The 13,678-nt window shown below is 54.1% G+C and overlaps 1 protein-coding gene across 2 annotated transcripts in view; it reads left to right on the forward strand.

Moving 5' to 3' along the window:
• The window catches only part of MYO5B (myosin VB), a 249,411-nt gene that overhangs the window by 164,590 nt on the left and 71,143 nt on the right, over positions 1-13,678 (forward strand). For both annotated transcript variants that reach the window (XM_036010235.1, XM_036010236.1), the window contains exons 13-16: positions 1,932-2,054; positions 2,988-3,071; positions 11,652-11,807; positions 12,706-12,803. In XM_036010235.1, the coding sequence (XP_035866128.1) occupies positions 1,932-2,054; positions 2,988-3,071; positions 11,652-11,807; positions 12,706-12,803 (461 nt within the window). The remainder of the gene's footprint in view (positions 1-1,931; positions 2,055-2,987; positions 3,072-11,651; positions 11,808-12,705; positions 12,804-13,678) is intronic.

Raw genomic sequence — 13,678 nt, forward strand, 5'->3', positions numbered from 1 at the left:
AGAGCCGGCCCGGCCCAGCTTGAACCCCACTCTGTGTCCTCGTGCAAGGTTCCCGCCCTCCCCGGCTCAGCCTCCCTGTCTGTACGACGGGTGTGAACCCAGGGCCTGGCTCACAGGGCTCCTGTGGGGATGCGATGAGTTGCTCCATCTAAAATAGAGGGACATTGCCTGGCCAATAATAAGCACCGGGGGCATTTGCCATTGGTGTTACCTGACCGTCTTGACGGTGAGTCCCCGCTGGCTCTGGTTTTGAGCTGAGGGTGGGGAATGGTAAGAGAGACAGGGATTCCCTCAGCAGGGAGAGGTGTATGCACGACCTTGCTCATTACTCCTGCCAGCCTGAATCAGTGCGTGCGTAGGATCACGGAGTCCTCTGACCAGAAGCGCAATCTCATTGTCAAGACAAGCCGGTTTCAGTTCCAGCAAATATACGAGTTGCCTCAGGTGGGGCTTCTCGTCACCGTGCTGCCCTCCCGGTTCTGTGTCCCCCGGCCCGGCCAGGCCTGCATCCCGTGTGCCCGTCCTCCGTCCTTGTCTCTGGATGGCCGTGCTGTGCCTGGTGCTGCCTCCCCCACACCTGGCGTTTCTACATACAGGGTGCTTGGAGACAGATCTAAAACAGTGTATGTGAAAAATGCTGAATGGGATGTATTTTATTTTGTCTGCCTAACACAATTAATAGCCTCCTTCAAGAGAAAGTTCTCTCCTCTTGAATATCCTACGGCGCTTAGCCCTGGCTAGTCAATACTAGTTATGCCACATTGGATATCGAGAAAAATCTGCTTGCTTAACAAAGTATTTGAGAAATTTGTTCTCGACTATGTAAGCATTTCCCTTATGGCACAGATTTTAATAGTTTACTGCACAAAGCTCTTTTTAAACGGCTAGTGCAGGGTTCACCTTCAGCCCTGCCCCATCCAAACGTTCCTTCTGAACGAACGGGGGGCCGGTCAGTAGACGCCCCGTACCCGCGGGCTGGGTGTGCGCCGCGGTGTTCAGGGATGACGGGGGCGGGGCACCTTCTCTGGGGGGGGAGTTCCCATCATCCGGGACAGTTTTAGGCTGTTACAGTGACTCCGTTACATCTCAACGAAGCAAGATGTTTTTTCACTTTCAAAGCCATCTCTAAAGATATTGCAAGGAGCAGAATTCTTAACACAGTGGAGCCTCTGAAGCTCAATTTAAATCGGAGGAGGCGGAGATCAGTACCGTGTAGCCCAATCACTGGTTATTTGGCACCCAGTGAGCAGCCGGGACCCAATTTACGTTCTCTGAGGGGCAGGAAACAAACAGGAAGGCCTCGTCCTCGAACCCGGCAAGCTCACGGCTTGTGGTGCAGAGACTGTGCACAAAAACCAGCGATGAGCACCATTAGGGGGCGTGTGTGTGTGGGAGAGCTCATTGGGAGGGGGTCTGCAACGAGCTCACGCGTGGTCAGGAAAGGCTTCAGAGCAAAGGCCAGGCTGAGCCGGCCGGGCTGCAGCACTGACATGAACCTGAGGGAGGCAGGTCTTTCCTGCCGCTGGGCTTGGCCTGAGTGAGCAGGAGCGCGCACCGGCAAGGGTCGAGGCATGTTCTTGACACTGAGGTTCCTGGTCTGACCCCGGGGAGGGGGGCGTGGAAACCTCTTCAGCTGTGTCCCATGAGTTGTGACTCTGCTCCTGGGACCGTGGCCTCCACTCTCACCCTCCTCTGACCCTTCCAGCATCTTCCTTTCCGGCGGAGCATGCTCCTGCGGGCATCAGGGGGGCCAGCCCCCATGGCGTGTTGAGAATGTACTGTGGCAGGACCCTACGTGCCCATGGTTGAATCTCATCTTCCATGTCCACGCAGGGTCATGGGGTCAACTTACTAGTGGACTCCACGCCCCTGCTTTATCTCTTGGTCCCCTTTTTCCTCATTACAAAGCACCTGGTTCTGCGGTTCCACAGGTCCCGAAAGGAACGGACCAGAACTGGGCTCAGAAGCTGTACGACCGGCACTCAGGCAGCCAGCACTTCCAGAAACCCCGCATGTCCAACACGGCCTTCATTGTGGTGCACTTTGCTGACAAGGTGAGTCTCCCCCCATGGCTCTGAGGGAGCGGCCGCCGCCTGGAGTCTCGTAGGTGGGGCCCCCTCCCCCCTCCCCCCTCCCCCCTCCCTCCCCCCTCCCCCCTCCCCTCCCCAGCGCCATCTCTGTGCTGCACCAGCTGGAGACTACACGGCAGAACCCGAGTGGGCGGCCGTAGTTACCCAGCCGTATGCTCACCAGATACTTGGTGAGGGTCTCCTTCTGGGGAATGTAGCAGCTGTGACAGAGTCGTGAGTCCACCCTGGAGCGAGAGAGAGAGAGAGAGAGAGAGAGAGAGAGAAGCAGAGAGTGAGCCACAGGGGTGCTGGTCTCCGGACGGGGGCAGTTCCTCTCCCCGGAACTGCTGGCTACGTAGACTGTTTCTGCAGAGATTTCTGTTCTGCACGCACTAACCTGCTGCTTCTCAAGCTTCCTGTGCCCTCACGTCACCTGTGAGTTCATTAAAACACAAGTTCTGACTCCGTGGGGCTGGAGCGTGGCCCACGAGCTGCATTTCTGTCCCCCAAAGCAAGCCTTCTAGTGAAGGGAACTCCCTCTGAAAACTGTGTGTTTTTCCACAAAGCGAAAATCCGGTTCCCTCTGTGTAAATCCCAACCATGTCTTGGGTTTGCATTTTATTTTTTTAGATGTTTGTTTGTTTTAGAGAGAGAAACATCAATTTGTTGTTCCACTTATTTATGCATTCATTGGTTGATTATTGGATGTGCCCTGACTGGGGATGGAACCTACAACCTTGGTGTATCAGGACGATGCTCTAACCACCTGAGCCACCGGGCAGGGTTGGGTTTGCGTTCTTACCGGGAGCCTCGGTGGGGCTCCTGCTGCAGCGCTCCTGTGTGGATGGGTGGAACTCATGGGGGCCGCCAGCCAGGCCGAAGCGCTCACCACTCTTCCTGTTTCCCGTGGCGGCCTAGGTGGAGTACCTCTCAGACGGCTTCCTGGAAAAAAACAGAGACACCGTGTACGAGGAGCAGATCAACATCCTGAAGGCCAGCAAGGTACTGTGCAGGAGAAACGGGGGACGAGGGCCAGAGTGCCCGAGTGCCCACAGCCAGAGCCCTCCATTCCAGCACGGTTCTCCCCACCTCCCACTGGATTTCCGTCGGCAGAACCTCCCTATAAGCGAACATCACACGGGGGAGAAGGCAGGGTTCAAGGGGCACTCAGATCTACAATACTGTGTTACTCTGCAGTGTCTCCAGAATTTCTGTTCTTCTCGTGACTGTAACAAGAAGGTAGCAAATGCTGTATCCACTCACAGGCTGAGGAAATAAGGCGCCATTCACATAAACAGATATTTCTTAGGCAGCTGCCGAGTGGGGCAGGGCCCTAAAACCACCCTGGGTTGTACAAAGATGAGTGAGGCGGGCTCTTCCCTCCGGTGGCTGACATGCTGGGGCGTCGTTAGCAGGCAGGTAAACAAGAGGGGGGCACCGGGAAGAGGACTTCCCAGGATTTAGGAGGCTTCCTCTCAGACCTCACGATACTGAACCCACTGCAGGGGCTGATAACACCAGAAGCGGCAGATTAATTTCTCTCCGTGATAAGCCCAGGATGAATGCAATAGGGTGAGGTACTGGAACGGAGAAAACACACCCCGCAGAATGTGCCCAAGAACAGAAACGCACACAAACCCCATTAAACCGTGTGGCCCCGCGGCAAGGGGTTTAGGGAGGGTTTGTGTCGGTGTCAGGGTGTGGGCGGCCCAGGACGACCCCTGCCCTGCAGCGTCTCTGCGTATCCGGAAGATCTGGGAATTAGTTGTCAGGAAGACAAATTTGCTGTGGGGAAATGAGAATATCATGTTGGAGTTCAACACAAGATGAACCTCTCAGCCTGCCTAGCTCTCTGATCCCTGGTGGGCATTATGGCTGACTGCATTCTCTACGAGGCTGGGGGGGGGGGTGTGGGAAGCGGGGGAGGTGGGAGGCGGGGAAAGGAGAGGCGCTACACGCCACAGGCAGAGTGTGGAAGTAGGTGGTTTGAGTGCTGGCGGTGCTGTTCCTCGCCGTGCGTGCCTTAGAAGCTGAGAGGCCCGTGTCCTTCTGTCGGCCTTCTGTTCGCCGGCTTGTCACAGGTTTCTCCTTTCAGGCTGGGGCACAGGTGAGCGCCAGGGAGAGTTGGGTGCTTTCCGTTAAGTGTGGAGTTCGGCTCTGCCCTTGTTTCAGTGTTTGTCCTGAGTGTGTCTCAGGGATCCCAGGATTGAGAGAAGGACCTGACAGATCATCTTCTACTAGTAACTGAGACTCCCCCACCCCCTTCTTAATTCTGTCAGCACTTGAGCGGTGTGTGGTGATGCAAATACAGATAGTTAACCTCATGAAACTTACAGTCTAGTGAAGAAGGCGTCCAGTGTGATCACTGATTTTGGGCATGCCGTAAGGCCAAGAAGAAGTTGCTAGGGAAAAGAACCCCAGGGGCTTCTTGGGAGCCCCCGAGACCTCCGCAGGTTCGGTGGTTTGCTAGGAGGACACGCAGATCTCAGCACACGGTCGCACTCGTGGTCTTGATTTGTTCTGGTGAAAAGAGGCAGTCAGCCGAGGGGAACCGCGCATGGTGCAGGCCAGGGGAGACTGGCTGGGCTTCCGGGGGTCCTCTCCCAGTGCCGTCATGCAGACGGCGCCGTCACGCAGACGGTGCCTGCCTCCCACGGCGGCGGGTTGTCACCGTGCGTGTGGATGTGGCACATCCACCCGGCAGCCCCCCGAACGCAGGCGCTCAGGGTGTTTAGGGGGACTCGGTTTTGTAGGCTCCCTCTGCCGAGCACGTGCCGAAATTCCAGACTCCCTGAGCAGAGCAGGTGTTCAGTGTAACCCATGTCGTTTGCATCAACAGTGTGGGCGCCGTGAGCCCCAGGGCTCGGAGATGGGTGAAAATCCTCCTGGAATCCACGCTCCCAGACATCCCCCATGTCAGGCTCGTCAGCAGGCCTTTCTAAGGGGGGGGTCTCAGGCCTGCTCTGCCCACTCTTTCCTCTACAGGGGTGTCATCTTAGCTTGAGGGTACTGGATTTTTACTAGAAATGAAATAAAGGCTCATGAAAATGCAAAATAGTATAGAAATACGTAAACTGAAAAGCATTCTCCTCCTGGACTCCCTTTTCGTGCATTCCCACCCCGCGTGCACAAGCATATTGGTGCGCCCTTTGGAGAGTGACCTCCAAGGCACCACCCACGGCCCTCCCTCCCCGACTCCCCACTTGCCGTTCCTCTCAGCCATCTCTCCACATGAGTGCACACCCCTCGACTCCGTTGTTCAAACAGCTGCCGGTGTGCAAAGTCACGGGGTGCGGCGGCGAATGCCCTCCTTCGTGGATGTTTCTGTTCCTTGTGCCGTGATGTCTGTCGGGTAAATGTTTGGAAGTGGAACTGATGGTTCAGAGAGCATGCGCTTCCCAAGTTTACAGATATTTGCTAACTTGGAGTGAAAAATAACCGGCTCCTTCCTCTCCCCTGCCCGCCGGCCGCAGCTCTGGCTCTCCCCTGCTCCGGCAGGTGCTTCTGAGAGCCAGTGACCTTGCTGCCAGGCCCCCTCGGAGCTGCGGTCACGGTGGCCAGCAGCACTAGGAGAACAACCCAGGGGGGCTTTTAGGCCTGCTACACCCCCGAGGGGGGAGGGGGCAAATGCGCCCCCTGAGCCATCCATCCCAGCCCATTGCAGATGCCCCGGAGGACAGAAAGCAAAGACGGACAGACACTAGGTCACTGTCACCCGAGCACCAGTCTCTGAACAGACCGTGGCTACCACACAGAGAGTGATGTGAGGTGTGTTTTTAATCACTTGGACAGATGGACGTGTCTGGCAGCGTCTGTCATTGTAGCACTTTTAAAACCTCGTCAATTACTGAGCCTCTATTCTCTTTTAAAAAGTTCCTGTTCTCAATGTAGGCCTGTGAGGTTTGTGTGTCTCATGCCACATTAGAGAGAACAAAAACCTAGAACAATATAAGACTCTGTAGCATGGAATTAATGCCCAGTTTTTAAAACTGGTTTGCGTCTCACTAAGCAGAAGTAAATCACAAATCTTGTATGTACATTCAAAGTCTTACTTACAGTATTGTATTTTATGGGAGACCTAGCGGCTTTTTTCTTCTGTGTGGCACTCCCGATAAGAAATTAGCAGATTACTGTGCACAGTTAAGCAGCGGGAGCGGAGGACTCCCGTGTACCCTCCCAGCCTCAGTGATGTTGGAAGCACTCCCACCAAGAGCAGTGAAACAAAACAGTGCTAATGAGAGTGTAATTAGTAAAGGCCAGCTACCCTGCCTAAGAGGTTATGATGTAGCTCATTGCTTTCCCGGCCATCAGAGAGCTATAAATAGAGACTTAAGTAAAGAAGTGCCTATTGCAAACGTGACTTGTTACTAACAGACTGATTTGCTTTAGACAGGATAGGATGGAGGTTTTCCCCTCCCACTTTTCATTTATTATAAAAAGCAACATTTTATCAGTCTGAAAAATACATCTTGAGAGGAGACTTTTTCCTCTGAAGTTTCCGGTTCCAGGGCGGCCTGGAGTATGGTCCAAGGGACGAGCTGAGGACCAGTTGCGTGCCCCTCAGCGCCAGGTAACAAGGGCCGTCCTGGGCGGTGGTCCTGGGCACGCCAGCCCGACGCCCGCTCACTGCTCCATCACCACAGAAGGGGTCTCGGGACTAACGTGGTCCAGAGGCCAGGTAAACTGTACTGGCTGCCGCAGTCCCTGCGGGGTCCCAGGGTCGCAGCGGTGTGGCTTGGACGAGGCCTACATGTGCCCTCTCCCCTCTCCCCCCGTGGCTTCAGCCTGACTCCAGCCCACCCGGGAGCGACAGTGTGTGTGGGCCTGGTACTCTCTGTGCTGGGGCACTCCTTGCAGGTGACACACATATCCCATTTTTAGCAAATGTGTTTGCTTTTTTTTAAAAAATAGGTTTCTCATTATTTTCCATTTTTTATTTATTTTTGTATAGCAACTTTATTAGATATAATTGACATACTATAAAACACTTGCTTTTAACAGTATTTGACTTAATTTCATCCTGTTTAAAATCAGCATGTGCCGGGCATTGGAAAGCTGCCACCAATATTTAGAATGAACAGGTCACTGTGTAGAGAACACTTCTTCGCACATGAAACAGTGCCGGCCCCTTTCCAGTGCAGGAAAGTGAAATGCCAAGACTTTTTCTCCAAAGTCCATTTAAAACCCTTTTAAGCAAAAACATTGCTTTCTGAAAAGTTGTATATTTCCCCCCCAAAGGGCTACAGTAACCATGTAAAAGAATTGATTAAAAGAAAGTTAATTTTGTATTATGCTTACCAAGTTTTTAAAGGTAAGACCCTGGCCCTGGCTCGTGGTGCAGCTGATTGGAGCGTTGTCCTGTGCACCACAAATATGTGGTTTCAACTCCCCGTCAGGGCACGTACCTAGGTTGAGGGTTTGATCCCAGGTTGGGGTGTGTATGGGAGGGATGTTTCTCTCCTCCCCTACCCCGCATCCTCTTCCTCTCTCTAAAACCAATGCACATATCCTTAGGTGAGGAATTAAAAAAAAAAAGATATGATTCTAGGCGAGATCCCAATCAAATGATTATTATCGTGTCTTATTTCAGTTTCATGTGTCTGCCTTAAAGAGAATATGTTTTATGTTCTTACAAACCAGTGAATAGGCGTGACTTCCAAGGTAACCGCTGTGTATATAGCTGTAATTGACAATTTTCTTAAACTGTCAAATGGTCTTTAGAAAGTGTTTTCGTATTTTTAATCCGTTTCGAATAGATTTTCCCAGGCTTTTACCATCTCTCTGTAAACTCGAACAGCAGAGAACACCAAAGCCGAACCTGCGGACCCCCAGTGAGCGGCACACCGGGTCAGGAAGTGCTGGGCCTGTTTGCAGGTGCCATCTGAGTGTTTCCAAGTGAAGGGAGGAGATTTTTTTAAAGTCCCGGTGCTGTTTCTTATGGCTTAAGATGAATTATAATAGTTCCACTACTGATCAGCTTGCAAACAGACTTCACAATAGCTCTCTAAAAGCCTAAGTGTCGTTAGTCAATTAAATGAAAAACAACTTCTCTCCCTCGCTCGGGAGTGCAGTCTTTTTTGCAAGAATCCTTACTCATGCAAGAGCTTGGTAACTACTTTTCACTGAGATTGGGGGTTTATTTACAGGTGGGACCCTCGGGTGCCTGTCTGGCCCAGCCCCTTATCCAGGTGGATGCTTGGGGGGGCGGGGCAGCAGTTGCTGTTTCTGGCCTGGTCTTTTGCTGTTGCCTACAGCCCAAGGTCGAACATGCTCTTTCAGTCCTGTGGGCAGACGAGACGTCTTTGTGTGACCATTGAGCTGACACAACAAATTCTGAGTAGAATGTGATCCTACCCCTCCTGCCCAGTGTTCACATCCCAGTGAACTCCTCTCCCTCTCCATCCCAGAGGTCCCACCACTTCCAAGTGCATCTCAATAGCAGGGACCTGCAACGAAACATTGCCTGTAAACTAAAATACAAATCCTCCAGAAGAGCACACTGCCAGCGTAGGTTAAAATGTGCCCTGAGAAGTTTTCACTGTCTGCTCTTGAGTCGTAAATCCCTGTGTGGGAGAGAGAGAGATGGACAGATAAGTGAGTAAACAGGTGCCATAGCTTCTCTGAAGCAAGGGGAAAAGGGGCTTAAGTTTTAAAATACTTTCCATGTTGAATTTGATTTCAAAGTTTGTCATACGGCTTCGATACATGCTTCTGACCTTAGAACTTAACAGATTTCTCACAGGAAAAAAAGGCCACTATTAGTGATCTCTGGAAATTGGGCCCTTAAACAGTGTAATCGTAGAGCTGGTAACGTCTCCCCGTGACTCAGACACCTGGGAATCCCTTTCTGAAGGGACGTGACTGGGAATACTTGAACCCGTGCTGTGTTTGGACATGACGGGCTGCATCCCAGGGGAGTCTTGAGAAGGAGAACCCGTCTGCAGCTCCGTAGTGCTTCCCCGTGGAATTTTCTGGGCACCAGTCTGACTGGGCACGTGACCCTTTCTCACAGGTGCCTTGGCCATCCTGGGGCCAGGCCACAGAGCCCCCGGGGCCTGACCGCCCTCTCCCCGCCCTTCTCGTGTTCTTCCGTTTCTGCCCCTCCAGTGATCTCAGCTCACCTGTGTGGCCGTGGCTTTCCAATAGTGAGGACCAGCGAGCTTTTGCATAAGCATTCCTGGACATGGTTTGCGTGCAGAGAAAACTCTGGCGGTTGGGTGGAACACGTTTGGATGGAGGTGCAGCCGGAGGCAGGCACTCGGGTGTTAGGTGACTGCATGTACCGATCCAGGAGAGAGCTTCGGGAGACCTGAACTAGGGCAGCACTGTTCTGGCTGGTTGAGAAAGGGCTGCTGAAATTTAATCGTGGGCAGAGCTTGGTAGTTGATTCGGATACAAAGTGCGGAGATGGCGGGACCTCTGACTTAAATTTGGGAAGACAGCAGGTGAGCAGGTTCGGGCCGTGTTGCATTTGGAGTCTGCAGTGGGACACCCAGCATGCAGAAGATGCTGATCAGATAGTGGGGCCTGTGAACCCCGGAAAGAGAAGACCACCAAGACGAGAGGTGGGCTTGAAGGGGGGGTAGTTGAAGCCATGGGCACCAGAGAGACCAGGGAATGAGGGTTAGAGAGAGAAGATCCGTGGTGGGGATGCGGTTATGGGAGGCAGCGACGTAGAGGAGAGACGAGCAGGAAGACAGACCAGTGAGTGGTGCTGGAAAAGGTCAGTGAAGGAAGTGGGGGGGCAAGCTGGAGGAAGGGGAGATGCTGAGCAGCAGGAAGCGGGTCTTCAGAGAGGAGACAGGGTCAGGGGTGCAGAGGCCTCCAGAGGTGGGGGCATGCAGAATGAAACTGTGCCACCTCCAACCACGAGATTTGGCCAGTAGGGCCCCCTATAGTTGCTCTCAAGGCCGGTTCCTGCAGCGTGGGGCATAGGCAGGGGATGTGTGATGCAGGCAGGTCTGAGAAGGGGCAGCATGAAAGGTGGTGGACACTTTGCCCAAGGTCGCCTGGGATAAGGAGAGAGAGAGGAGCAGCAGCTGAGCAGGGAGGTTTTTTTTAAAGCATAAAAGTCACCTGAGCACAATTAGTTGTTGAAGGGAAGGAGCCAGTGAACGGGGAGTGATTACAGGAGGGAGAAAATTCGGGCGTTCAGGGGGTGATTTAAAGAAGTCATCTGATTCCAGTCCCTCCCCCATGCAGAGAATGGAAATCTCGTAAGGTTAAGAGGTTGGCCATGGGTCATGCAGCTAATTCAGTGGCAGAGTCACATTCAAAAGTCAGCTCTCCTGACCCTTGCTCTGTGCCCTTTCCACTATTGCACCTTTCCTTCCAGAAATCGACTCGGTTATAATCTCTGCCAGTCTCCTCACTCCTCCGGGCACCCGTCACAGTGCTGGTCGTGCAGGGTACTTCGGCCTCTGCCTGTGCCGCAGCCGGAGCGGTCCTCTCCGAACGGTCACCGGCCCCTGCCTCTCTCGTGTCACACCGCCACTGGGGCGCTGGGGCGCTGGAGCCCCGCGCCTGCGTGCACATCCTGGCTTGGCCACTCAGCACGTCCGTGACCTGGGGCCCCCGGCCTCAGTTCACCGTCTGTAAAATGGGATGTAGTGGTGCCTGTACCGTGGGGTTATCGGGACGATTAGATGAGTTCACATATGCCTGGCACATTCTAAGTGCTCGGTAAATGTTAGCGTCTGTTATTTTTTTAAAAAGGCCTTCACATTGTTCTTAGGATAAAGACCAAACTCCCCACCTGAGTGACGGGAAGGCCATCTTATTCAGTCTCGTACCAATTCTGGGTAACAGGTGCATGCTGACCTCCATCGCACGGATGGCTAAAGAAAGGCTCGGGGAAGCGAAACACCTTCACAAGTCCCGACCACAGGAAGAGTGGAGGCCGTTAGTAAAGGGCAGTCCTGTCAGAGTGCAGCCAGCTGCTACTGCCACAAGGGACGGGATTTTTGCTTGTCTTTGAAGGTTGAGAAAGATCGTTTGGGAAAGTTACCTTTTTTTTCCTTTAAATTGACATAGAATTCTTGACCAAAATTTACCCTTTGAAAATGTACAATTCAGCAGTTTTTAGTATATTCACCGAGTTGTCCAACTATGAACGCTCTGAGTTCTAGAATGTTCTCATTACTCCAGAACGAAATGCCATACTCACGATCAGGGACTCTGCTTTCTCCCTCCCCCAGCAACCACGAAACCACTTTCTGTTCCCTGGGCGGTTCCGGTACATGAGTCTCACACCATGACTTTTTATGACTGGTTCTTCCACGCGGCACGTTTCCGAGGTTCGTCCACAGGGCGGCATGTGTCAGAATGTCACTCCTGTACGTTGCTGAATAACAGCCGTCCGCCATGCGGACACACCACAGCTGGCACACCCATTTCCCAGCCGATGGGCATTTGCATGGTTTCCGTTTCGTGGCCGCTACGAACATCGGCGTACAAGTTTCGGCACGTGTTTTCACTCCTCTTGGGTAGCTGTTGGAAAGCTGCTTTGAAAGAACTTCAGCAAAGCTCGAGTTCAAGCCCAAGAGCTCTTCTGTTCAGTGTTCCCCCTCTGTTTGTTTCCAGTTCCCCCTGGTGGCCGACTTGTTTCACGATGGCAAGGACTCCGCTCCTGCCTCCTCGGCGTCTGCAAAGGGCTCGTCCGCCAAGATCCACGTCCGCTCCGCCAGACCCCAGCTGAAAGCCGCCAACAAGGAGCACAAGAAAACCGTGGGCCACCAGGTCAGCCCCGGGGCTCGCGGCAGGAAGCCTGGGCCATGGCGCGTGTGCGGCGCCGGCCTCTGTAGGGGGAGGACGGTCGTGGAGCCAGAGGGAGGCCCGGGTGGCCTCGGGGGCCTCCCAGCTCCATCCTCCTCTGCTGTTTGCAGAAGAAAACTGTGAAAGTGTCTCTGGAGGGAACAGCCAGGAGGGGGAAAGGGGGTGACCGCAGTCTCAGTGCACTTGACCCCGTGCTGGGGCACGTCAAGGTGCCACAGGTGCCTGGTGTGGGGGGTGGGGGGGGGCGAAAGGGTGTAGAAGCTGACAGGGCGTGGAGGAGGATCCGAATAAGCCTGCAGACTCAGAACACTGAGAGACCACCTCTCCTGCGGTGGGGGCTCCGGGGTGTGTTAGGTCTCCATGAGAAGAGACGAGAGCGCCTGCCGAGTCCCGGCAGCCCTGACCTGGTCTTGTCCCTGGGTTTGCCCGCTCTGGAGGTTCATCTAGATGCCGTGGTCTCCGGGACGCCCCAGCAGGAGTGTAGGCTCAGGGCTCGGGTTTAGGGGTGGGAGACCCCTGGGGACAGTGGTCCCCTTTTATAGCACTTGCTCGCCTTTCGTCTCCTTGCTCCACCACACTGAGTTAGACCCACCACGGGTGGTCTCTCCCCCTTTGGTCTTAGGAGCCCTGAGGCTGGGATACAGGAGGGACTTGATTGTAGTCATCCAGCAAGGTAGGGTGTCAGAGCCAGAACCCGACCCCAGGTCTCTGAATTTCTCCCTGTCCTGGATTAACAGTAATAGTCAAAACAACTATAGTAACAACTACTGCCACCAGCCTGTGGGCATTCCTTTAGGTTGATTCTGCATCCACAGAATGTTGAAGATGAATAAATAACCAGGCGTGACTTTTGCCCCCCCAGTTCCGCACCTCCCTGCACCTGCTCATGGAGACCCTGAACGCCACCACGCCGCACTATGTCCGCTGTATCAAGCCCAACGACGAGAAGCTCCCCTTCCAGTAAGTGCGTGCACAGGTGTCGGCCCGCTCCACATGGCTGGAGTCAGGCTGGCCCAGCCCATCAAGTGCAGCCTCTCGGGGCTTCCTCGGGGGCTCAGGGGGACCAGGGAACAGGCAGGCCGGGCCTCACAGCGGTCTGCAGTCTTCAGCGGGGGGCATGGCTGGTTTTACACTCCCCAGACGGTTTCTATGCTGAACGCAGGCCCACAGACGTTCACCAAGGTCACCCCTCTGCTGCCCGGGAGGATTCAAGGGGAAGAGAACATGCAGTCCCCCATCCTGTGTCCCTTACAGTGGCATCGAGGGCAGTGCACACAGAGAACTACGTAAACGTGTGCCACTGAGTGCCGACAGGGGTGTGTCTCACAGTGGGTGTTCAGTCCAGACACGGAGGCTTGCTGGGTGGCCAGGGAGGCTGCTAGTACTGAAGCAACTTGGCCTCCAGTGCAGGGTTGGGTGACGGCATACACCGGCACTCCCGTTTCCCCCGTCCCCTCTGCGGCTGAGTCTCTGGAGTCATCCCCCGCCCTTGCCTGCCGTCCCTCACTCCTCAGCCCACTCCAATCCAGTTCTGCCTCTAGCCCTGCCTTGAACGTCCCCTTCAAGTCTGCCTGTTCTTACGTGGTGGATTCCACCCAGATCTATGGAGCCGTGATACTTACATGTTTTCGCCTCTTTCTGGTTTCCACCAAGTTCCAGACCTTGATGCTGCCGCTTCTTTCGCTGCCGCCCATTCCCCCCATCCGAAACCAGGCTCGTCCCTTCCCCACCAGGCTCCCCTGTATCTGGTCTCTGTTGGAATAAAGGGCATAACCATCTCCTGACACCTCACCTGCCCACTGGCGGTCCTCCGGACTGGACACCTGAGAGTCACT

This window comes from Phyllostomus discolor, chromosome 9, assembly GCF_004126475.2.
Source record: "Phyllostomus discolor isolate MPI-MPIP mPhyDis1 chromosome 9, mPhyDis1.pri.v3, whole genome shotgun sequence".
In the NCBI taxonomy this organism is placed as follows: domain Eukaryota; kingdom Metazoa; phylum Chordata; class Mammalia; order Chiroptera; family Phyllostomidae; genus Phyllostomus; species Phyllostomus discolor.